This window comes from Platichthys flesus, chromosome 23 (assembly GCF_949316205.1).
Source record: "Platichthys flesus chromosome 23, fPlaFle2.1, whole genome shotgun sequence".
In the NCBI taxonomy this organism is placed as follows: domain Eukaryota; kingdom Metazoa; phylum Chordata; class Actinopteri; order Pleuronectiformes; family Pleuronectidae; genus Platichthys; species Platichthys flesus.
The window spans coordinates 5,611,706-5,637,948 of NC_084967.1; the positions used below are offsets into that span (position 1 = coordinate 5,611,706).

General features: G+C 40.5%; 1 protein-coding gene and 1 long non-coding RNA gene across 3 annotated transcripts in view; one reads left to right on the top strand and one right to left on the bottom strand.

The window, feature by feature from the left end:
* The window catches only part of rerg (RAS-like, estrogen-regulated, growth inhibitor), a 31,582-nt gene extending 9,749 nt beyond the window's left edge, over positions 1-21,833 (top strand). For both annotated transcript variants that reach the window (XM_062382551.1, XM_062382552.1), the window contains exons 3-5: positions 14,863-14,919; positions 18,990-19,063; positions 20,426-21,833. In XM_062382551.1, coding sequence (XP_062238535.1) covers positions 14,863-14,919; positions 18,990-19,063; positions 20,426-20,836 — 542 coding nt within the window. In that variant the 3' untranslated portion in view covers positions 20,837-21,833. The remainder of the gene's footprint in view (positions 1-14,862; positions 14,920-18,989; positions 19,064-20,425) is intronic.
* LOC133948652 (uncharacterized) lies at positions 20,699-24,982 on the bottom strand. The gene is made up of 3 exons (XR_009920080.1): positions 24,897-24,982; positions 24,548-24,652; positions 20,699-20,832 (listed from the first exon to the last, which is right to left on the bottom strand). It is a non-coding gene; the product is annotated as an uncharacterized LOC133948652 (long non-coding RNA).
* Positions 24,983-26,243: the final 1,261 nt, after the last annotated feature.

The following is a 26,243-nucleotide window of genomic DNA, read 5'->3' on the forward strand; positions in this document are numbered from 1 at the left end:
TTCAGTGTATTTGCGCTTAAATAGTGATCATTCACATCCAGAGCCTGTTATGTTCCCACTGCTGGCTGAGGGAGAAAACAAAAAGAGTAGCAGCATAGCCACTGGGTGTCTTGGCGGCTTTGAGGGTTAACCGGGCTCTTTGTGATGGTCTGACCTGGACTCCTGCAGAGCAATCCAGCGCTCACAAAGAGCAGAGTGTATTAAGTTGCGTGTGGCTGCTCTGGCACTTGGAAGCCTTTGGTTTATTGACTCAGCTGAGGGGAAACTGGGGTTCAGGAAATAAGATAAATTTGTCCAATTACTGTATCTCCAACTCGGACTCTGCTAAGCGCATGCACGCACACACACACACACACACACACACACACAGGATTTATATCATGAATTAAAGAACTCGCTGGCAAAGTTTCTCTGTAGCTTAGTCAGTTAGGTAAAACATTTTTTACATGTTAATATAAACATTTATATGTTTATATTCAATATAATAGACTGTCACACAAAACATCTTCATACAGTGTGCTTTGGAAAAAAAGGGTTGGAAAACGTTTTGTCCTCTTGCAGAACCAATGGCCCACCTTACCTCAGCCAGAGAACAGAGCAATTAGAAAGGAGGCGGCCAACATGTGCCTGTTTAAGGGTTAAGGGTTACTAATACAACTGTTACCCTGCACTTCCAAAAGTGGGAAGGGACAATGAATCAGTCTCATGCACAGCAACTGACATTTACAACCAGTAACTAGCACTCTGCCCTACCTTCTCTGCCCACCACCATATCTTACAGACATATCTGTACAACAGATAAAACACTCATGTATTGTAACGCCCTATTTCACAATGTTAAAGAAAGTGAAAAAAATTCCTGGATGCGCTCATTTATTTGGATGCGCTCCGCAATTGAGTTGGTAACAAACAATGACAAAAACACAACCTCCCTGTTGGTAAATCACTTTGCAGACAGTATCCTGAAGGAGGCATCCCAAAAACAACATTGTAGAGAAATGGCCTCTGCTGAGTTGACTTGAAAATGCCTGTCAATACTGCCCCCGTCATTTACATGAAAAACACAGATAATCTAGAACGGCTATACATCTGGGATGGGTTAGGTTTTAGCAAGCCTATCATTTAGTTAGAGGTGTAATGTTGTAATATTGTCGATTGGATAAAACTGTTGTATCGGGGATCTCAAATCCTTTTAATGCACAGAAAAACAGTCAATGTAGAGGACAAGGTAACGAGATAGCAGCATGTCTCTAAATGGTTTTGACAGCATTACTTTGTGAGCTCATGATAATAGCTTTGAAATTGGCTTCCTGCTGAAACATGGCACAGCCAACCTCTCGCACTCAAATCACGTTTGCAGTGATCATGCTGCTCCCAAAATCAACTTTGTGTGATGTCTACAGCAGGAAATTAAAGTCCTGGAAAGTTATCCAATAAATGACGGGCTTTCACATCCATTAGGCTTTTCTGTGCATAGCTGCCCGCTCTGCGCCAATGAGCAATTAGCAGGATGTAGAGACACTGGGACAGTTGCTCATCCTGCTGCTGGAAGTTTCCAGACACATCTTTGGCCTTTGACAGCTGAGAGTGCCCAAAGCTGTGAAGCTGGCTGCCTGTTTTGCCTTCCCAGATTAAACTCTGTCATGCCAGACATTGTGAGCAGCTGTAAGGTACGATTCTGTGACTACATTAAGCTGCGGTGCAAACGCTCTTATCAGCATGTCAGAGGTATGCTCTACTCTTTTAGATAAGAGATCTGAAAAGTTTTTGAAGTGGCTTTAAGAGCGACTGGAGTGATGTGTGCAGTGAGGGGTGTGTCCACTGTACAGAACATTTAGCGACTTTTGTGAGCTAATGTGTGTTACATAAGACTTAAACTACCAGACTAAGCTAAGACTTCATTATTTTAAATTGTTCTTGTTTGTTTGGTTTGAGCTGAGAGTTCAGAGCTTTTTGCTGAAGTGTGGGTGAAAAGTCAAATAAGGCCTTGGCAGCAGCACAACCAGGACCAGGTGTGTACTATATTAACATCAGATTGTGAAGCTGAATAGGATTTCTGTGTGGGGGATGAGTGATGAGGTTGATGAGGGAGTGTGATGGAAAAGAACTGAAATTCCCAAATAAAAAATAAAAACTTTTATTTAATGCCGTGGGAATCTTTGGATGTGCGTGTGTTATCTTTGCCAGACACAGATTAAGAAAAAAATGATTTGATGAAATACTTTCAGGATGGAATGGGAAAGACATGAACCCACAGAGGTTATTTCTTCAAAGAGTTATATAATAAGAAAATCAGTGGTGACGGAAATTTATTTTAACTGGGTATAATTCAGAAATCGGGCACAAGGAAAAAATTGCTGAGAATGTTGTCGCAGGGTGTTTTTTCCCAAACTCCTCAAAAGCAAAAAAAAATACACAGGCCAAGTCTGGAATAAAAGGATGGGGTTTTTTATTTATCGGCCTCCGAGTTCCTCAATAACTCATAGTTTTCAGAACAATTCATATGGCTGATTCTCCAGCACCAAGTGTGCACCCTAGGTTGCCACTAAAACAGTGACGATGTTTGTAAGTGTTAGCATGATGTGTTAATCTTAACAGAGACAAACTAATGATTAAGCATTGTCCTACTATTTGATCGAATTGAGTTAATCACATAAATCTCTCATTTTGTTCAAAGGCGAGATACAACTGACCGACTTGAGATGAAGGAAAAAGAACTGAGTGCGTCAATGTGACACATTACGTGTGTCAGATAATCAGCTGTGTCATTTGTCTCTGTTCTTTCAGTAATTGATTCATCTGCATAATATGGACATGGACACAGCTTTAATTTGGTCTTGTTATGAACATGAAATGATCAGGTGACTGTATTTTATGTACAAACAACTAAAAACTCAACTTGGTCACGTGTTTAGCAAAACTATCATTATAAAATCTAAAGACTTCTTCTCACAGGAATATATTTGGGAGGTGGGGTGTCAAAAGAAGTGTTTTTGTAAAACTTTGGTACAAAGAATTTCCTCAGAAACATATTTGTAAATGATTTCTCATGTTGATCATCATCAAACATTTACAGGGTCTGTTTGTCTAGAAGGCAACAGTCAGAAATATCAGCAACTCAGAAATCACCAGGGACTGTTTCTGGAAGTGAAGACATGTTGTCCAAACCTTTATATACAGTCTATACCCACAGCTATATGAAGACTTTTTGGATGCAGGTAGTCCATCTGTTCCTGCATCCTAAAAGCTCTGAGGCTTCACTAAACTGTCAGAGAAGATGAAATTCCTCATTGTCCCTCTCCATCCTCCTCCACTTCCACATATAATGAACACATTACCTGCTGCCTGGAGCTTCCCCTTGTCCTCAGAGAGGCACACGGTGAGTCTCTGTCATTCACCTGATCTGTTGAGCTCTCTGAAGGCTGATCTGACTGCCTCAGTGTCAGACCTCCTCCTGTGTTTCTATTCAACGGCACTCCTTCGCAATGCACACTCAAAAGGTTAAACAAATATTGTTTTTTGCCAGAAAGGATATTTCTGGAGTAACGTCCCTGCCAGCCAATGTTCTGTGCCTCTTCTCAGTTTAATATGAGGAAACCAATTAATCAGCCGCCTCTTGAAACACATGCGTATGAAGTGGTGGACCCATAAAGGGAAAGGATTATGTAATATTAAAGTGGGATTCTTTAATGTTAGGCCTTTTTCATCAGCTGAATTATTTTTAGAGCACACCTCCAACTCTTCCAGCCTCCGCATATTGTTCGTTCTCCACTTTTGGTACCCGACTTCCGTCACGGTCCTCGACTGGCGTGCGTCATCACTGTTGTTTCCCTCCTTGCTTTAAACCTTACTCTCTTGAGATTAGCAGTGCTAATCCATTATGTATTTTTTTCTATTGCTTCTGAAGCTGCTTATCGGCTGAGGTTCAGGCTCATTAATATTCAGTGATATTTGATTTATTAACACTGTTCCCTCACATTCTTTTAAAAATTACATTAAGTGACATCTGCTTTCTTTTTTTATTATCTAGTTTTAATTTAAAACTTTATTCTGCATGTCTTTTGGGCTTAATAAAAGGAGACTTAGATTCTCAGTCCATAACTACCTTCAGGCATCAGTGAGAAGTCTGTCTAAGAAAATGCAAACTAAAGCCTGAAACATGCTTCTGCGTTTTCACGGGCCCGTAAGCGCAAGAGCCCTTCCGGGTCCCTTACGTGCTTATGTATCCCTCCTTACGTGCTGACGGGTGTCGACCCCCATTCTAAAATTTACGGCAAAATCCGCAATCTCACTCAGCCCGCAAGGCTGTGATTGGTCTGCTCTACATCCCTTCTGGAGCTGCATTTCCGGTTTCATGCCCCATAATACCGGCAGAAATCACGAAAGATTTAGAAGAACGAATATGGACCAAATAGAAGAGCACTTGGCAGAAGATATCCGATAGTATGATAACTTGTATAACCTGTCACTGACTGGCAGATTTGTCCGCCAGAAAAAGGCTACGAGGTGCCGCAGTGGCTATGTAAATAAACAATCGACGAAGAAGAAAGAAGGCGTCTCTAAGGTCGTCTCGACAAAAAGCATTACCCCGCCTAGTGTTCTGGCGCGGAATTGCTTTGTAAGACGCGCAACGGTTGGGGAAGCATGAATGAAAACAAGTCTTGCGCCACAGCGGCGTGAAAAGACGCAGACGCAGTCGCAGAAGCATGTTTCAGGCTTAAGATCTATCTTGGCTGGTGAAATGCCATGCGTGATGTATTTTATGCAGCTTTGATCTGCCAAATCTACACAATAGTGAATGTATGCCCCCTCACCTACACATCTGGGTAACAGCAGCTAGAGAGACACTGTTCCAAGTGTGTTGGTTAGTTGCGCCGGTTAAAAAGGATTCATTCAAAGCAAGTTCATGGCAAGTTAAGAGTGTTAAAGGAATACGTGGCACAATAAATAGTCTGCCACATAAGACTGCACCTTACTTTCACAGTAAATGTTTTGCATTAATCAATTAATTATATATATACAGATGTTAATAAATGTGTTTTAGACATCCTGGTGAGGGATTTTGAGTACTTTCCAGAGTCAGGCTAGCATTTCTCACCTGCTTCCAGTGTTTATGCTAAGGTAAGCTTAGCATTTACCAAAAAGAGGGTGGTACAGATCTTCTTACCAAATTAAAATTGTAGCATTTCCCAGTATGCCAATCAATTGCCTTAAAAAAGACTCAAGATTCTGCTGCTTCTCAGTTATATGCATCAAGCAAAGCTACTTCCACTGTGAACTTTCACCTGACAGTCACATGACAGAACCCACGACGTGACTGATTTAGGACTGCCCCTAATAATCAACCAAATGTCAGTTGATGAAAAGATTCTTGATCAAGTTGTGATTAGTTGGTTGGTCGCAGGGGAAAAAACATTCACAACATTTGCTTTAACACTTGGTGTGTTAAGGTATCAGAATAACAAAACAAAAAGCGTGTATACCTCTACTATATTGTAGATAAAGATGGTTTTCTGAGGCAGTATTTGTTCACACATTCTCCCTCTTAAATACAAGTAACAGGCCTGATTAAATGTTATAAACAATGATGTGTTTTCTTGCTATACAACCATGCTAACAGTTGCTACAGTGTGGGCAAGAAATTTGTATGAATGCTATAATACACAGGTTGTCAGTTTTATTGGTTAAATTAGGTACTTCCCCTTCTCTCAGCTTTTCCTTGTACACGTCTTTACCTTCATGCCCGTAACCACAGCCCCCATCTGCCTCACACATGGCTCTTTATGAATAGCGCTGTGGTGCTATTGTTAGACTAAATTAAAGGGATGAATGCGGTGTCTGAATCCTCACGCCCTTCCCATTCTAACCCCACAACTGGAAGCTTTTGTCCTTTTGCATCATTCAGAGATGTGAAATCAAAGCCTCTCTGGTGTACCATTTTGCTGAGCCCCGGGGCCCTAAGGAGAATACCTGCCTGCCCCCCCCCCCCTCGCTGCCATTGTGAGCTTGTGGAGCTCGTCCAAAATGGAGCGCAGGGGAGTTTGTTTGACCTTTACTGTCATTCAAAGTGAACTCGATAGATACTGTGACTTGTTGTGCTCAAACAAAGGGACATGCCTCTTAGAAGTGCAAAGGCTAAGTGTATTCAACTAGAGGTGCATTGAAAAGTTTAAGATTTTATACTGTATGAGGCAGAGTGGCGCTTTTAACTGGATGAACTGACAACTGTGTTTGTGAATCAGCGAAGCAAAAACTAATTGATTTTCTTCCTACAAGGTGTTACGTCACCTGCTTTGGAGACCAAAATAACTTCATTTGTTGAGTCAGATCTCGAATCCCCTCTGTGTAGTTACTGAATAGATGTGAGTGCTCATATTACTGGAGACATCGAATTCAAATGAGTTTAACCCTCAAATGTTTTAGAAGTAATTAGATATGATACATTTTTTCTGGTAAGTTTGGTTTGATTGCTTATTTCATGCTATAAAAATTAGGTGAAATGTCATGATTCATAGCTGAAACGGAAGCATTCATATCCAAGATATTTTGGTTTCTTTTCTGGATAGTGGGAGAAACATAAGACGTGTCGTCCGTCTTTATACAATGTATGGTTTCATCCCCCAGAAGATATGGAGCAGAATTAATTTGGACTCAGGGAAACTTGATTGATTATTTGATGTCCAATATTTATCGTACTTTTTGCTTTGTTTTGGACTCTACTCTCTACAAACTAAAACTATATTGTGATTGACAAAAACTTTTACTAGTTAAGAATATGGGAAAGGATGACTCATCTGACCTCCTCTCTTTTTTCTATACTTCAGTAAATCAGTTTGGCTTTTTTACCATTTTACTCTGAATGATTGATCTTGTTAACATGCTCTGATTAGTGTTTTTTTCAATAGTCACTGCTCCCATTGAAACACCACACAGCTGAACGGACATTTTTATGTGTCGGACACATGTCGGGTGTTTTATGTGTTTGTGTACTGCAAAACTAATTTAAATGCCAGGCTGTGTGCCAGCATCAGACAGAAGCATGAACACAATGATATTAAGCAGGACGAACTGAATTAAGCTACAGAAAATAAACAGTTTCCCTCCAATGTTGACATCATGCATTTCAAGTGAGCATTTTTTTGTTTTGGACCAGTTAGAATATCAGATGAAGCTAAAAAACATCACTCAGACCCACAAAGAGCCAAGTAGATAGCTCTGCCAACCATCTCTCCCTTCAGTTGTCAAGTTTTCCGTTTTCGCACTACTAATATATAATTTATGATGATTACAGTGGCAGATTAACCACTTGCAATTTGTCATTGTGAAAAAACACCTTCTTATCAGACTATTAATTATAAATTTCTCATCCACTGAAAGCTCCATGAATTGTTTTCATGTTTCCAGCAAGAGCCCGAGCGGTCATTTGGCCAATTAGGAGACATTTACACATATTTGCATTGGTGTATCTTTACCAAGATACAACAATATCATCTTTTTTATTTGACAGAATAAACAATGCAGAAACGACGTTAATTTATGTTTACATTTGTATACGTTTATATGTTTATTTTGTAATTCCAGCTCAATACATTTGGTTGCGTTTCTTTTTTCTTTTTTTAGTTATTTATAATAAAGTTTATGGTTAAAATTTGGAATATCAAGTTTCAATAACATTTCTTTGACGTAAGGCTTTTATAACTTCTGAGATATACATATATATATCTCAACTATTCAGCTTTCATGAAAAGGGGTTGGTGGACTCAATTTAAAATTGAGGACACAATTTCATCATCATTTTCTTGTCAAAGCTCAGTTATAGTGTTTTTAATTATCCTTAAAAAAGGTGCTAAAAGGTTGTTCAGATGTTTGAGTCAGTACTTTGACCTGGGCTTTGTCAGGCATGTCTTGTTCAAAGGCGATGTTTGGCTCAACACAGCATTTGCCTTTAACTCAGCTCACTGCACAAAGGTTAATATTGTCCCTGATTGACCCAGACAGTGACACAGTCCCCTGTCAGAGTGGATATGTTTACTGTTGCCTTGTGTGTTATTGTTACTTTCCTCACTTCATACTTCCCACACCCTTTCTCAAAGGTTATTGGTTAAAATCCTAGAATAAATATAGAGCTGCACTCTGATCTGGAAAGGGACTGACATGGTGAGATATCGGACCAGATCTAATTTATATTTGGCAGAAGACAGAGATGAAATATTTCCCCCTGGTACAGCAGGACGTTCCAAAAGTCCTTGTTCCAAAGGGATATGTACTTATATATTTCCTTATGAGAAATGTCGCTTTTGTCTATCAAGCAGTCCCAGAGAGACATGGTATTGGTAGTCTCGGATGCAGACGTGCCCCAGGGAGAAGTTAGTGGTGACAGGAACTCTGGGAAAGCTCTGAGACTGAGCAAAGTAGTGTGACCTTCTGTTCAAGGGTTTTTTGTGCTTTTGCAGCTAGTTTGTTTGCCTGCTTCTGTCATCAGGATAGTCACGTCTCAGTGTGTGAAGAAACAATCCCATATTCACTGTCGATACATTTTCACCAAAGAAAAAACCTGGCATTTAAAAGGCAGACAGAGGCTGTATATCCTTTAGAAACTGAAAATATGTTACCATCTATATAGTGAGACGGACTATGGGGGAAAAGAAGAACTCTTATGCCATCGTTACATAGAATTTATACTTTCAGACTCTGTGTCCGTAACATTAAGAAAAAAGTTGAGGATATCTGTGTGAACTCTGGTGGCAACAAACGGGAACCCGATTTCCATCTTTCCTCGTCAGCCTTTGCCTTCTGCAAACAATGTTCTCCCCTATCTGTACTTTGTTAACAACACATTCATTATTCCTTGTGTAAACTCTTAAGTTAAACAGATGTTCAGAATTAATGTCTGAGCTTTGACAAAATGAGCTCTTCAAAACTGCCGCACTTTGAAGTGCCTCTTTTTTTCAGTCCTTGTTAAACTGCTGAGTGGATTGCGAGGGAATCATATATCAATAATCACGGCACAAAGCAGTGAAATCTGACAAACTGTTCTCAACAGCTGGTGATAACTGCTAGAGATATTGATTAGAGATGAGGGCCTGCAACAAAAGTAGTAATTTCATAGCCAGTAATGAGTCTCTCCATCCCAAACTACTTCAGATAATTGGAACAAAACTGTCAATTGTGTTTTGCAGAGTAAAGGATAAGATGTGGAGCATATTTACGGAAACGATTAAATGTTGGAGGACTCCTCGAAACATCGTATTTCTTAACGCTTGGCCCTTTACAAGCATTTGGGGCCACGTCGTTTGGAAATTGCAGCTTTGTGTCTGCCAACAGAACAGCAGGGCAGCAATCGTCTGCATTTCTTCGGACAGAAATGCAATAAAAGCCCAGAAACTGCTCGTCTGGTTAATGATTCACCTCTCTTCTATTCACGTAAAAACATGAGACAAACAGTGTTCGTCAGCAGCAGAGGAGCAAATTTACAGCAGCTCTGAGGACATCATTCAGCACTTCTGAGCACCATGTACAACTACGTGAACTTTTCCCGAGGTCTTGCCGAAGAGCTAATGCCACTTATAATCTATTAATATTTCTGAGCTTTCCTGTTCTTAATAGAGATAACGTTATTTATGAAGCCACTGACAGCTTTCAGTCAAAACAGTATGTAAGCACCTAATTTACTCATAAATAAATGTAAACATCAATTCAGACACGATATTTTCCATCAATACTACACTGCAAAGGTTAACGGCAATTACTGCAAAGCAGTATTGTGCATGAACAAGCTCAAAAGAACACGTTCGTTTTTATGAGAACGAATAACTGAACGCAACTCAATGACAAATAATGAATTTGAACGGTGAACATGTTCATATTATCTGAGGTCTAGCTAAAACGTTACGGACTGTTTTTCCTTCTCCTGAGGAGAGACGCTGTCTAAAGACAGGTTTACACCGGGGCGATAGGAGGCGCCAAGGAAATCCAAGCGCCTCCTATCCACCCCCCTGTTAAACCTTTGTGCGGTGCACATCGTCTTGGATGAGCCGCGCTGCGCTAAGGGTGCCTCGCGCCCTGCACCGATGATTTCCGCGCAGAGTCTATTTATTCCGCTCGCCAAAAAATTATTTTGAACGATATTAATGACATTTGATATGATATAAATGATCAATTATATATCACATACTTTGTATTCCCCTTCTGTTGTCCTGTGAAGACCATCATCGTATCTCCCCAACCAGTACATTGAGAGAAAGCAGAATCGCGGGCTGACCGGCGCTGAGAAATGCGAGTCCGGTATGGACAGCCAGGCGCCCCACTTTCCACCTTAAAACTATGAAATGAGCTGAACTATGAATTAGTTCAGATTTTAAATGGTGAACTATAAACGTGAACTATTCATGTTTACTTGTATGAACTGAACTTTGAACTAGTTCATGAGAGGTGTGAACATGCACAACACGTCTGCAAAGCTACTCCATGAAGGTGGTGACAATAATTTTGCAATGAGCCCCACAACTAGAAACATGAAAACACAAAAGCAGTTTTGTTGGAGTCTGTCGTGTTTCTTCTACTAGAACTGTTATACAACCAATATATCTCCAGGATTTTAAATAAGCTAATTATGTTATTGTGTGACTCATTTTTTCTTAAATGAGCAAATGAGCACAGCAGACACACAACGATGTGAAGTGTTTTCACAAAAGTGGGTAAAACTTTACATTACTGATAGGTTATTAGCAAGCACTTCCCCCAACCTTTCACAGTGATTCCCTTTCTGCACGTTCTGCAAACAAGATGACCATCTAAACATGACTCCAGAGCTCTTCAGACATACTTTCAGTGATGCAAAAAAATCCACAGATTGTGCGGGATCCAAAAGTGCACTACAGTGTCACTGCAGTTTGGCTTGGTTTTACTAAAATGTTTTTTTCCCCCAAGATACAAATAAGTAAAACAGATGTTAAAATCTGATTCAGGTCTGACTTTGGACCAAATATTTAGTCTTTTACCTCCACAAAGAGTACCGACACTTTTTAATTCTGCCACCATGATTTTTCAGCCAGTCTCAGTCCAACTATTCCCACTCGAGTTTCATCAGCACAACTGGCCTGTATGACATGACCTGACATGACATGAACACAATAGGTACAGAACTTGGCTGCAGCTGCACAGCACTGGGAAAGACCAATTTGCCAGCAAGCAAAGAGGTGTTATTGTGGACAAAGTGACCAAAGAGCTGTGGGTGTCCGTCTAATGGCCTTGGGGAATCAATAGAGACTGTTCAATGGGTAACACTAAGCCAGATCAGAGCAGGGCCATGGGCGCTGCTAATTGCTCTTGCTTTATTTGCAATCAGTCCAACATTCTGCCACTAATGTGATTAGGTCACTTTGGACAAAAGCTGCTTTTGGCAAACACCTCCCGTGAATGATGTGTTTGACGTAAATCTGAGAACTTGGCACTGAACAATCCGTTCACTCACAGCAGCCTTTTGAAGTCGGGATTGTTTGATAAATTTGATAAAATCGGATCAGTCTTTTTCGGCTCAGTCTTCAGCTACAGTATTTGTTCGGGAATGTCAAGCTGAGAAAATCCAGTTTGCAGGTTGAAAATGAGGGTAACGCTATATAAGGTCTATTGGTCTAGAAGGCAACAGGGTATTGATTTTGTCAGATGCAAAATATTATATATAAGACCAGCTGCATTTAACACTGCAGGTAATTCTGTAAGCACTACACTGTATGAGAGGAAGAAGAAATCAGGGAATAAACAACATCTGTCAGTTTTCAGGTGAGAAAATCTGTTCCTGCACATGGTGTCAGTGTCACAGCAGACCTGTCAGTGCAGGTGATTGTCAGAACATCTCTCTTAAGCCACCCTGCTCATACTGTATTGCCCACTGCTACCTCAACATTAAACTCAAGAGGCTTGCCAAACTGTAAAACCATTCAACATTAACATGGAAGAACACTGATGAGTCTTTCTAACAAATAATATATTCTCTCTCTCTCTCACAATTAAAAAGCTGAATTCATGAGCAATGACTACATTCTGGCTCAATGCACTATGTGGTTTATCTGCTTTGGTCTAAGTAGGTCTGGTCTGACACATACTGTACCTGACCAAGGACACTTCAGCATGTGGACTGGAGGAGTCAGTGATTGGACCAACAACGTTTTAGAAAACAATTATCTACTGAATGTGTAATCCATCTGACACAAAGCAAGATTACCACTGACCCCGAGTTGTGTTTTTGGCTACTTGGCAAAATTAAGTCTGAAATGTAGCTTTGTTTTGCTTTCAATCAAGTGCTGAAGAAAATGTGGCTATTTAGCTGCTACATACAATTTACTTGTATTGGCTAACTGCTAACTTTGTCTATTACTGATTGTATGTTTTTTTTTTCTTCACGTCATTCAGCAAGTTAGTGCAATGGAATGACGTGTGATTTGATTTGATTTTGGGTTAGGGTTTAGGTTTAATAATTCTTATAGCTGTTTGGCCTTTAACGGACAGTGGAGACAGACAGAGCTGGGATGATGGGCTGCTGCTTAACCAGGTGAGCTACAGTTGTGCCACCTGATCTGAAATTTGAGATTGGAGAACCTTTATCACCACTCAGCTAATTCTCAATCTAATTAAATGGAAAACGGACAACAAAACTGAAGACTTCGAAGCAGTTTGACTGAGAGATGCAAAGAGGCTTCTTCTTTCTTAACCAGCACCGATCTAAGCTTTCCTCTCACTGCACACATTTGCCTGTCTTTGTTATCTGGTCAGCTCAGAGCACACTATTCCTTGTGCAAACCTTTAGTGAATCTGGGCCACAACGTTCATACTGACGCACGATAACAAAGGCTCCATTCTTCCAAGTGTACATTTCTTTCCAGTGGCAGTGAAAAGCAGGAGATAAAGTTACCTCTAATGAGGAAAGGACTTCACACCCCATTGGTTGTTCTGTCTACCTGGAATCCAGGCCACTGTAGCAGAAACGGCACGAAATAACCTCAGTGGGAAAAATTCTGCACCGAACAAGAGAAGTAAATGTGGTCAGAGAAGAAACGGGTATCGGACTTCTGCAACAGAAAATACGTAATACAACGAAACCAGGGTCAAGTTCTCTGTAGCTACTCCATTCATACAAATGACAAATTGAATCATCAACCACTGACATGATCTCAAATACTGGACTTGAGTTCTTTAGAAAAGTAATGAAACGTGGCAGAGACGATCCGGCTGAGATAATTGGTTTCCTCCCATTGTTTGTTGTGGCTAATTATGAGCAAAGACAGGCTCAAACAAGATGGATGTTTTTTCCCCCAGTTCAATGGCAGAGCTCTTTCTCCATTGTCTCATTTCCATAAGCTGCACATCAATGAGATCACAAGGACACAGATACCTGCCTGGACTCAAGTGGACCATTCGGGCCCTTTGGGAGTCATTCAGGCACATGACAACTCCTGTAGAGAAGTGGACTTGAAGTGTGAACAGTTGCTTGTTGATGTGTCTTAGCAAACAATTGCCAAATGCCCCAAAGAAATGCTTTTGTATGGGACTGATAAAGTCATGAAGGTGTTAATTAAATATATTTTTTTAAAAAAGTGTGGTTCCTTGTCCTGTTGAGGAGGAAATGCTCCTGCCTTTACAACTTTTAGAGACAAATGTAAAGGTAAATGCAATAATTTAAATGCATGGAAACCTGCGTTAAAAACAATACAATTGACACCTTTCCCATTGCCTGTGGAGTACGTTCATGGCTACTTATGATCCATAGCCTAGAAGTTCAATGCACATAATAACATGCGCCGAAAGTTGCAGCCCTTATACTACCAAAATAAAGAGGCAGAATTAGCTGGTTCACCATCACATATATCATTTTTTGAGTTCAACTACTAAATTAAATCATAATTGGAAAAATATGCATGTGAACTGAGAGGCTCTGCCGGTCTTTAATGCTCTACTGATTTTGTCGCATACGCCAAATGTGCAAGACAAACCATTATGTAAGCATTTGGATCCTGCCCATTTTCATTCTTCAGTGACTTATTCTAATCCACTAGGGTTCCATTTCTTCTTCACAGTAAGATACTTGTAATTGTCTGCCACTTATGTCTTGTGAATTTCTCTCACAATATTAACAACATAAAACAAAACACATGCAGTGTCATGCGTCATAGAAGTCCCACAGAGGCCTCCCTCAGACACTTTATAAATCCATGGGGGGTGTGAGTGTAATGATAAGACAAATCAGAGTGTAATCCAAATTTTGTTTTGGTCACATCTTGAATGGGTGGTGATGTATTTTAAGTGTTGTAAATCTTCAAGACTTCCCTAAAACCTTTTGCATCACCATCCTAGAACCACATTTCAAAGTGGTGATAACAGGTCGTGACACACAACAGCAAACACACTGGTTTGTAGCTCTGTGTGATCCACACACAGGCAGAGCCTCCCAATTCTGTCAAATAAAAGGAAATAAAAATGTCAATGCGGCAGATTACTTGCTGACGGTAAGCCATTAAGGGAGTGAGTCACTGACCTGCTGGGGATGCTTTTTTTTTTTTATTGATGATGAAGGGTGATGTTGTAAAGGGCAGACTAAATAGCCCATATGAGAGATGCCGCTGATGATGAACTTTGAGAGCCGATGCTTCATCCTGAAGGCTGTTTGAACTCTGCCTTAATGATGTGGAACTGCTCAAATTAGCATTTAGATGAAAAGTCTGATGAAGGGCTTTGGATCATGTGGCTTCTTGGGACCTTATCCATAGCTTATTAGCTGTTGAAGTAGTGGATGTCATATTAGGCCCGAAACCTGATAATAAGCACAACGATTAACCTCAACATGTTTTTGTCTGTTGTTCTCTACAGCTTTGGTGGTGAGATTTCTAACCAGACGCTTCATCTGGGAGTACGACCCAACACTTGGTAAGACAATCAGATATCTGTTTTAATGACCACTGGTGCTGCCATTAATACTGTCGCCTAACCTTAAAAATATAAACTGAAACACCACTAACCTCTTTTACCATCCATGCAAGCATCATAACAAACAGTATGGAATGAGTTTACAGATGACAGCATAGTACAACAAGTACAATTGAGTGCTCAGAACAAATCACTAGACTTTGACGTTGCATTCTGCTTCTGGCCGTGACCAGAAGCAGAATGCCATGCACTTCATTACCTCAAGATGGAATGAAGTAACTGCTGCTTTTGCAACAACTTACATAAGCCAAGGAATTGCGTCTATTCATATGGCAAAACATTTTCTTGATATGAAACTAAACTTCAATGGGATATGAGCTCTTGGTCAAATATATATTCATAATTTATTTTAAAATGCTATATTAAAAGGTGTAAACACAAGGAACACTACCAGCATAATAACATGGAAAATATTTTTAAAAAGTAAAGAATTAGCCACACTTCATAATGTATCAAATGCGAGTGAAAAAAACATCACAAAAGTAAAGTCAGACGTATTTATTAGTGGATTGGTGGATTAGATTATATAGTTTTGGTGAATAAAAGCTGAACTCAAGGTGATGCTATATACTAGTCTTGCCAAGCTATGAATGTTTTTCCTGCCCGGGTGCAGAATATAAAATAGGTTTCCATATACACTGAGGTCATTTCATCAACTGTAATTATAGTGCACATAGGCATCACGCCTCCTCTCTAAGGTGCTTTAATTTCCTGGCTGCACACAGTCAGTCAGAGGCTCTGGTTTGCTCACATGGTGCTCGACTCAACACCACATCTGTTTCTGAGGAAACCTCAGGTGCAACATCTCAGCAGAATGCAATTACCAGCATAGGCAGACCACACTATTTTTAAAACTAGTCACCCCTTACATGTAAGAACCGGATGATCACAATCTTGTAGCCATTATGGCGTCTGTGTCACAACTCGTGCCTGTGATGGTTGTTGATATTTTGAGGTCTTAAGGTGAGAAAATATAAACAGAGCTACCAGGAACTGAAAGGTTTCCAGAGGAGAGAACTCCAGACTCAGTATTCTGAGTACAAATGTAAGCGCAAGAGAGAGGAAAAGAGCAACCAGGACGGGCTGATGAATTAATGCACAGCTATAAAGAAAGATTTAACTCAGTGAAGTAAAGTATCGATCATTATGTGATGATCAGTGCTGATCCGACGTTTAAACTGTAGTGGTTCAGAGAAGTCAGCTGACTTGAATACGCCAGTGTTACCTTTCCCTCCAGATCTGGGACTATGATACAGAAGCTAAGCAATTCGTTTAAAGTTTATCAACCGCTTGTAGTCATAATTTGGCCCGGGACAAACATGATCACTATAAGCATTTTCTACTGTATAAAGATAATGATGGGCCTTAGTTCAACATAACTAGCTTGATGCCATCTCAGAATAATGTGACAGCAGTTTAATCTATTAATTAAGTTAAATGTACAGTTTACTAAACAACAATAATTGCACCATCTCATATTACAGACATAAAAGTTTGGATCACTGCTTATGACAGTCTTGCCACATACACTCATTAATAGGCTGTCTAAGTTTGTGTATGTTGTGGGTATTAGATACTCTTCAGTCGACCAGTTGGATCTCATTCACTGTGGCACAGCAGCTGCTCAGAATACTAATGGGCAAATAGTGCAATAGTGATTTCTTCCCATGTTCACAGGCTACCTACAGTTGTATCTCCTTTGGCTCAGCTTGGCATCATAACCTCCAATACTGCATCAGATGTGAGCCTTAATAACATTTCTGGTGAGAATATTTGGAAGATAAGTAACTATAAAATAGGCTTTATATTGATCTAGTTGAATTTAGAGCAGCACGCACCGATGACCTGGCTGACTGGCTTTTGTTTTTGACACTTGGAGTCTGGCGTGACACTTTCTCTGTCTCCTGCCAAAGCACTGCAAGCAGTGAGGGGTTTTGAATTATAAGGGATAATTTGCTTGGTGCCAGGAAAATTACTGCATTTGTTTCTTTCCAAGACCTTTAGAAAGAATAGCAGGGCTGGATAAATCATCCTGGCCCTGCCCCCTATCAGTACATTTAGCAACAGATAAACAGAGGGGGTGGACATAGACCGATTTGCTGGTGTTTGCAGCTGACAGAGTGATGGCTCCTGAAATAGGCAGTCCCATGAGTCTCAGTGCCAAGACTCTGGTACTCCTCAGAGATGCTCCTCATGCCTCTGGCAAAATAGCTATAAATCGCCGTCCCACTTCCGCCTCTGGCTCTCTGTGACATTTCATTTACGTCACAGGACGCAGTTTATCCTGGAGGAGAGAGCACACCTGGGACACAGGGGGGTGTACATGCAGGGACTGGAGCAGCAGCACAGCTTCAGACCTGCTCTTTAAAATGCTCTCATCGCAAAGTCTGAACATCTTTCTGACAGGTCTTATGTATCACCGTTTACACAAGTTTTTCAACTTAGCACTGTACAGGGAGTACAACAGGTTGTAAATCATTGGTGTGGCAGTTAAGTCATAAAGGGAAAAACATTTAAATGTTTTAGCACATATTCCCTGAGAAAGTTAAAATTCTAATTCAATTCTCACGTTAACCTGAATTAAAAACTATTTCCGAGTAGTTTGTGTTGTGGCCTATGGCCTGTGGCCACAACACAAACATGATATGTTAGCTAGTTATTCAATAAGTAAAGTTAGCAAAAATGCTAACTTTTGCACAACCTATGCAACTTCCAGTGTTTACTCACATACTGATAACTCGCATGAAATGTTGAAATGTGTGCAATGTGAGGGTGTAAAATTTGGACAAGCTTGACCAAGTTGCTGAGTTCATAGCTAACCAAAAAAGATAGTAGACTTCAGATACAATTTGATAGTTCACCAGACAATTAGTTTACACCACCTCACTATATCACAATATCAGTTCGACAGATTAGTAAATCAGTTCCCAGTCAGATCAGGAGTGCTTCCAGGAAAAAGTTGTATGCTCACACTCAATGACAAAAACGCACTCTCAAGTTCATCTCGTTAATGGTGGTTTGGTGAGAAATAAATTGACACAAACTTCACGCTACTTATTACAGCTATCCACTGGCAGACACTGCACCAGAAATAAGATACTACTCTAAAAACGTATTCATATATTTATTGTGTTCCTATTTTGATTTCATAAGTACGATAGAGTTGTCATTAAAAGGAAACTGAAATGGTAGTGAGGAAAAATGCTTCCAGAACCAGCCACATACCTTTTAAAAATCTCGATGAACGGAAAAAGTTCAAGTCTGATCTCTTTCTTCATATATTGAATTTCTTCTTGCTTGTAAAGCGAAAAAAGATTCCCAATGGTCTCCCTTGACAAAATCACCACGCATCAAGAGGCAACACAACAGGCAGGATATGACTCACAAGATGAAACACTTGCGAGACTGGAGTCACAACCTCAAGAAGCTTTGATAAAGTGCCGGCTTAACCCATCTGGTAGCAATGACGGTGAAATCATACACAATCTGTCTTTACAAGAAGGCTTTGGGGGTTTGTGTCGGTGCGCTCTGCAAAGTGTTTACACAGATGGGAGTTTTTTACAAGGGAGCAATTCGGGCAGATAACTTCTGCCCTGTCCAAGGTGGAATGAAAGGTCACAGTCACAGTTCACACCTGTGTTCCTGGGCCAGGAATAAGCAGCGCTTATCCTGTTTTTCAGGCCAGCTAGAGTTGAAGCTCAGGCCATCTCAGGTCATTGTGGGAGTCAGCCATCTCCCATCAACACGGAGGGTCCAACAACCTGCTGAGAATGTCCGCTGAGAAGAGAACACGGTAGCCGAGAACATGCTAAGAATGTAGCCCAGGAGCGACCCTATAGCAAATGATTAGGCCATATACCATACACCTTGAGCAGCAGGTCCCCAGTCCTCTGTTACTGGGTTTCCTCTCCTACTCTCCCTAACCATTTCCTGCATGTAAGGTGGACTCAGGTGTCACTGGTATCAAATGATTCACTGGATTGAATTCTCTTGTCCTTTGTGTCTTACAGAATCTACATATCGGCATCAAGCCAACATTGATGATGAGGTTGTTTCCATGGAGATTCTGGACACTGCAGGGCAGGTGAGAAAAAGGATCAAACCACTTGTCAAACATTTGTCGTTCAGTAGATGATACCATCATCACGAAATGTTTGTATATATATACATAAAATACAAAAAGTAAACACCCTTAGTCCCCCGCCAACAGTGACTGCTCAAGTGGAAATCTGGAAAGCTGCATTAATTTTTCAAATCTTGGTTGAATCTAAACCTCCTAAACCACCACATCATCTATCATTACCAATACTCTGTTCCTCACACACACACACACCATCTGAACTGGATTTTGAATCTGGAACTACTGGAGTCGTAGCTCATAGCTAGACAACCTAGATGACTCAGCACTAGCAAGCTAATTGGTATATCATGTGTGTTTAGTATGCCTGTGGGACGGTACACTTTACCTGATTAACCCTTAGTAAATTTTGACAAATATAATTTACTCAATTCTTTTATATACAACAATTTTATTCCAAATTGATGAAAAATTTGAAAAACAATCCATACCTGAAATCATTCAGCTGAGTATTGACAGGACATTTACTTTGGACCGACACTTGAGGTCAGAGCGGTGGGAGTGGATATGAGACTGAATGGCACTTAGAGATGGTGGTTTCCTGAAGTCTGACAGAAACATGGCCATGGAGATGAACTAGCCGAAGATAAATATGCTTCACTGGTGCGTAGGTGTTCTGCTGGCAGCTGGCTTCCCCCTGCCACTCTTCAGCCAAGTCATCTCACTCGTCACGCTGTGGTCTATTTTCAGAAGGCGTTGGGATGAGGACTGAATGTTTCTGAACGTGTCTGTGGTGAATGTCGGACTTCTCCTGACTCTGATCTTATCAAAGCATGGTGCTAATTCTAAGATGATTTGTGGGGCTGAAGTCTTCTTTGTAGCTCATAAATTCCAGGTTCAACAGTCGGTCAGCTAGACAAACGCCAAACTCTCCTTGGTCCTCTGGAGGAATGCTGTATTATTAAGCTTACTCTACCAACAACTGTTAGATCAGAATCTGTGCGCCTCCCTATAGTCAGGGTATTCACAGTTAAGACCGGAACTACAAGATGAAATATTTCTGCTTTGCTACTATCGAATTAAGAGCATATGCCTGAATGTTTGCACTATATTGCATTTCTAGCATAGGCAGTTGTGAGAGAGTGGAAAGAGTTAGAAATGAAACACTAGATAGGAGAACTATCGAGTGTTATACAAGCTAACCTGGCTGAAAACTGCAAAGACTAAATATTTGTTTTCTTCAAAGCCAAAAGGGCAGAAAAACATAAATGCTTCAAAGTGTCACAAACACAAAGGTTCAGAACAGATCTTTCTTTTAAGCTTGAAAATTCCAATTTGAGAATCATCTGTTTTTTTTTTTTATTTCAGGAGGATATCCAGCAGAGGGAGGGTCACATGCGTTGGGGGGATGGATTCATCATAGTCTATGACATCACAGACAGGGGAAGCTTCGAGGATGTGGCACCTCTTCGGAGTCTCCTAGAAGAGGTGAAGAAGCCGAAGAATGTCCCTCTGGTTCTAGTGGGAAACAAGTCAGACCTGGACCATGTCCGGCAGGTTGGCACAGAGGAAGGCGAGCGGCTGGCAGCTGAGATGGCGTGCGCCTTCTATGAATGCTCAGCATGTGCCGATGAGGGTGGTGTGGTGGCCGAGGCTTTTCACGAGCTCTGCCGCGAGGTGAGGCGCCGGAAGGCCGTGCAGGGCAAGGCCAGGCGCCGCAGCTCCACCACACATGTCAAACAGGCCATCAACAAGATGCTGACGAAGATCAGCAGCTAGGGGAGACCCACAAAATAGTCTGATCACACAAGAACAAAAATATATACATTTTTGTAAATATTGCAATGTGTTCTTTGCTTGTTCTATAATAATGTTCCATCAAAAGATCCAAATTGCAGCTTCTCAACATTGCACTCTCCAATTGTAAATGTTTATTATTATTTCTTGCCCAAATTTGGAGCTCATTTGGATCAACGTTATACTGGAGACAGATGAGATACGAGATGGTTTGTGATGAATCATTAATATTATGAAGTTCTCAACTTTTAATCCTCTCATTTAACTCTTTGAATAAATAAATACTCAAGAGGGCATTGTGAAACTTGCATGCAAACTCTCTCTTTTAGCATGCAGCAAATCAAAGGCTTTTCTGACGAGAAGATTCCTATCTGTATTTTGTCTGTAGGGGGATATTGTGATGTGCTTCGGCCCATGTGTTTGTGTCAGCAATGGAAAATAAGGTCAGATAACTACTATTAGATTAAAGTAGATCCACTGTCCTTTACCCACGTCAACTCTGAATATTTACCAGAGTTGTCAACATCCTGTCCTTCAAGCAAATGTTGTAACAAAGTCTACTACGTTCTGTCGACTTCAACTGTTCTGCAGTGGACTGCGGCTCCCGGTGTTGGGCTAAGACATGTTAACAAGATCTTATGCCTCACAGAAACAAAGCACAGATTAAAAAGCATGTCGAGGCTCATGGGAGAAAATTTTCTGCAGTTTTATCGAAACCTACGAAAAGAAGCAGATGCTGTCCGTCCTAACATGGCCACATTCCAGGGAGGCTCTTCATGGCTCTAATGTTAATACTGTAAACTACAGTGTGAGATAGAATATTGCCTTAAGCACTGCTGTGTCTTAGGTGTGTACAGAACCCAAAGAAATATACTGTAGTTCAAACTGTAACTGTTGTAATATCTGTCTCAAGTGTGTGACCTGTCTCTGAAAAAAACAACCAGCTGTTCACTTTCAATTAAAACCATTATATCCCAGACCTAATGAGTCCATATGTTTGGTTGACATCTTTGTGAATGTGATTCGACTATTAAGGAGGCCTTCAACAAGACCGTTGAAAAAAGCTGCTTTAAGATATGCACCGAAGCCTGAAAATGTTCCTGCAATTCTAACAAGGCTAATATATATATATACACAAATATACGAGTCAGTTGCTCCTGACCTCTTCCTGCTGCACATGTGAGAATACAGCAGGGAAAGTACAGAGTGAGAGGGCATGTTTCTGCCATGTCAAGCAAACAACAAATGCAAAAATCGAAGAATACAAATGACCAGGATGAAAGAGAAGTGTTGTATAAATAGAAGACACCAACAAAGATGTCCCATTGAATGGACGAGATTTCAGGGCTATTAGTGACGTCTGTTTCGATGTGCTGTGCTTTCCGGATCAGATTTTATTCACCATGTCCTACCTCCTGCATGTTCTATCTAGGAGCCACCCCCTGAATGTTCTGGAAATGTTCCTGTTGATATGAACTCCTTCCCGAACAATCTCCTGCTGTATTCTTCATACATGAAAAGAATATAGCAGGGAAAGTACAGAGTGAGAGGGCATGTTTCTGCCATGTCAAGCAAACAACAAATGCAAAAATTGAAGAATACAAATGACCAGGATGAAAGAGAAGTGTTGTATAAATAGAAGACACCAACAAAGATGTCCCATTGAATGGACGAGATTTCAGGGCTATTAGTGACGTCTGTTTCACTGTGCTGTGCTTTCCGGAGCAGATTTTATTCACCATGTCCTACCTCCTGCATATTCTATCTAGGAGCCACCCCCTGAATGTTCTGGAAATGTTCCTGTTGATATGAACTCCTGCCCGAACAATCTCCTGCTGCATTCTTCATACATGAAAGGCAAACCTCCAGAAAATGTCTAAAACCAGTTAGAGTGACGTAGTGTCTGCAAACCAAACTTACACTAGCTGTTACCCAACTCCTGAAACTCATTTGCAACCAACGGCTCTGCTGCATGTTATTATTCATGTCTAAATCTGGATCTTTTAAATCTTTTAGACATTACTAAGATGAACAGCAACAAGGAGCCTAATTACTGATGTTAAATATGTAAAATATAAGAAGTACAAAGACACAAAATGTAAAAATTCAAACACTTTCAATACTCGATGTCTAAGTACAAAACTTTCTTCTAAGCCTAGACTACTTCTTGAATTCATGAACTTTCAAGGACACATTGCAGTCCTGAATATTAAGCTTATCAGGATTTAAATGAAACACCCAGTTCATTATGTGCCTCTGCTTCTCTAAACTAGTGCACTGACAGACACATAAAATCACTCCACACACTCCTGCTCTCATACAGTCAGGAATCTGCAGGGAAATATAAAATATCAAAATAAACACCTCTTTTCAATTAATAATTTTTATTGCTGTGAAGCCGGAAATTTAAACCTATTAAATAAAAGCTTATTTCACTTCCTTCCACACACACACACAGGCCAAGAATAGCAAAGCTAAGGGTTACCCACTTCTGACATTACACAGTATTAAAAAAGAAAACCTCCAACTAAATACACCCAGTAATTTCAAATAGATCGCTGAGTCAGGAAGAGGACACAAAAACAAGGAATAGCTTTCTTTAGCTTGGGTGAAGCAGGAAGGAGTAGCCCAGCTATCCTGCACTTAATTACTAGAGGCAAAAATCCCATAATAACAAGGATCAGAGCCACAGTGCTGTTCCTCATTTTGACCAGACTGTTAAAGTAGGTCAGGTTTTCCCATTACTGACTGAAAACAGAAAAAAAGTACTTTATCACTGTTGAATGCAACTAGAGGTTTAACTTTTCACTGGTGGAAGGATCATTCTAACAGAACTGATGCCGTAGGGGGAAACTACTCCCTTTATCCTTTAGTGTGAACGATGCAACAATATGACTAAAAGCAAAAACAAGCATCATCTGAGGTCACGTTCCTCCACTCCTCCACGTTTGCTATTATTAAAATATTAAGTTGCATTATTGAAATAAGCAGGGTTCCACAACTTCTTAAACATCAAATTCAAGGACCCACTGCAGAGTTATAACATGGATCAAGGTTCATTACTGAAGCAACACAGAGTTTAGATAGAACAATTAAAAGGAAAAGATAGAGTTGTCTGGATATGTGAACATTGTCTCAGTGTCTGCAAACTTTTTTCTAAACAAAGCACAGCAATACAATATAGTGTACAATAGGTTGAACGACAATGACAGAGACAAATTCAGTTCAAGAGTGGAAAGATACTGTGAGACAAGGAGCTGCAAGCAGCCTAGAAACATTCAAGCCTGGAATATATGCGAGAATACAACACTAGCTCTATTAGTATGTGCATTCCTTGCAGTGCTCACAAACTCAGCCCCCTCAGTGTTAGTGGATGGGACAAGGACTAAACTAAATAGGTAAATATATTTATATGCCACCCCATCCACCCCAAATCCAGAATCGATTGGATTCTACCACAAATCTATAATTGTACTAATGGCATCTTATATTCACAACAACAACAAAAAAAACTATCTTAACTCAATTATGATGGTGATATGATATTTAAATAAACTTCAAGTTTAGTCAAATCTGAACCTGGTTAAGCAGCTGAAAATAAATTCATAGAAGTATGAGTATAGTATTTTTACACTCCAGTGCCATGTAGTTGTGTACCCTTCATGTGACGTGACGTGTCATGCGATTACTCACTGTTATTTCAGTCTGTCCAGGACGCCGTGCACGTGCGTGTGTTGCAGGTAGACTCCTCACGGCCGCGGCGCACCCCGTCCTCCTCTGCTACTGCTACCAGAAAATCTAAAATTCAAAATGTCCACACGCGTCTTTGTTTGTAAATACTGACGATACGCACGTGTTACACAGGAAGTCTCCTCTCAGCACAGCTGGCAGCAGCTTTAACTAACAAGCTAGCATCGGTGCGTCACCTGCTAGCGGCGTCCGGGTAATATATGTCGGACTTACGTTTCTGTTCGACACGGTAACAGAACGATATACATATCAGCAGCTTCAGACTCAAGCACCAAACATTAACTTTACTCACTTTAACTCTAACCATATGTTTGTTTCATTTTGTACTTTCTGTGTTTCCACTCGATATCTATCAGCGGTTCCCTTCGTCCCGCCAATGTTGAAACGCTGTAGGTTATTGTACTATATGGTCGCTGATTGGCTACATCAGCGATTCAGAAACCTGACCAATGAACAACGAGGAAATATAGAGCATGAGAAGTTCAAGGGTTCCCTTAATCAGAGGACACTTTAGTTGCTTCATAAAACTAGTTGTTTAATCATTAATGAACCGCTCGATTTTTTTTAACAAAACACATTGGTAATCTAATAACATTTAAAAAAAAATATTATTTAAACAAATTTAAAGTAGGGGATTAAATTCAGAAGTTTTGTAACCCTCGAGTAGAAATATTCCTATTTCTCGCTCGCTTTTCCCATGGTCCCCTGGCACCAAAGAACAAACAAACAAACACATGAATAAATCAGACTTTATTTTATAGCGCTTCACATAAAAACCTCCCCAGTATACACCAACACACACACATCCAAGTGGCCTCTCCAGCCCAAACCAACCAGCGGGGGTCCCAGGCACATAGCCTCGCTGGCTCCCATAGTTCGTCCCTGACCTTGGAATTGTTGACGTTCAAATATCTGGGTGTAGGTTGAGTGTCAGAGTTTACTGTTGACCTTGAAACAGAAGTTGAAAAAAAAAACATCTCACTTAATCTGCTGATAAAAAAAAAACACGTGACATGATTCAGACACTTTCAGAACAAACATCAAATGGAGCTTGTGTGCGAGGTCAGAGAGAGAACATTTCATCCATCAGCCCTAAGATTAAAACTGGTATCAGGTTTCAGTGGCGCAGCAGATCAGCGTGTGAGTCACCGCCATGGACTCATCACTGCAACAAGTTGTCAGATGCATCATTTAATCATCATCCCCGTCCTTGAAGGTAGCGTGAAGCAGCCTGCGTTTATAATTTTCTGGTATTTTGTAGCATTGTGCTCAGTCGGAGGAAAAATATTCAGCAGACAGATCTGGAAAGCACATCATACAACCAATAAGAAAAAAAAAATCCTCAGAATGGAAAATAATTCCCACATCCTCACAGAGGCTGCTATCCCCCATGCATCCTGTTTAGATATGCAGTCATGGGGAAAATGAGCTCTGCAGTGATTTGGGCACATTCACATAAATAACCACGAGAGCGTTATGACTGACAGACGGGATGACTGAGATAAAAATACAGCGGAAGACAAACAGAGGTAGTCAATGAGAACGATTTTGGATGCACAGCATGTTTACCTTTTGGGAAGGCTGAGTGAGGCTGAGGCACTGAGGTTCTGCAGCAGAGGAAATGAACGGCCAGCAGAGA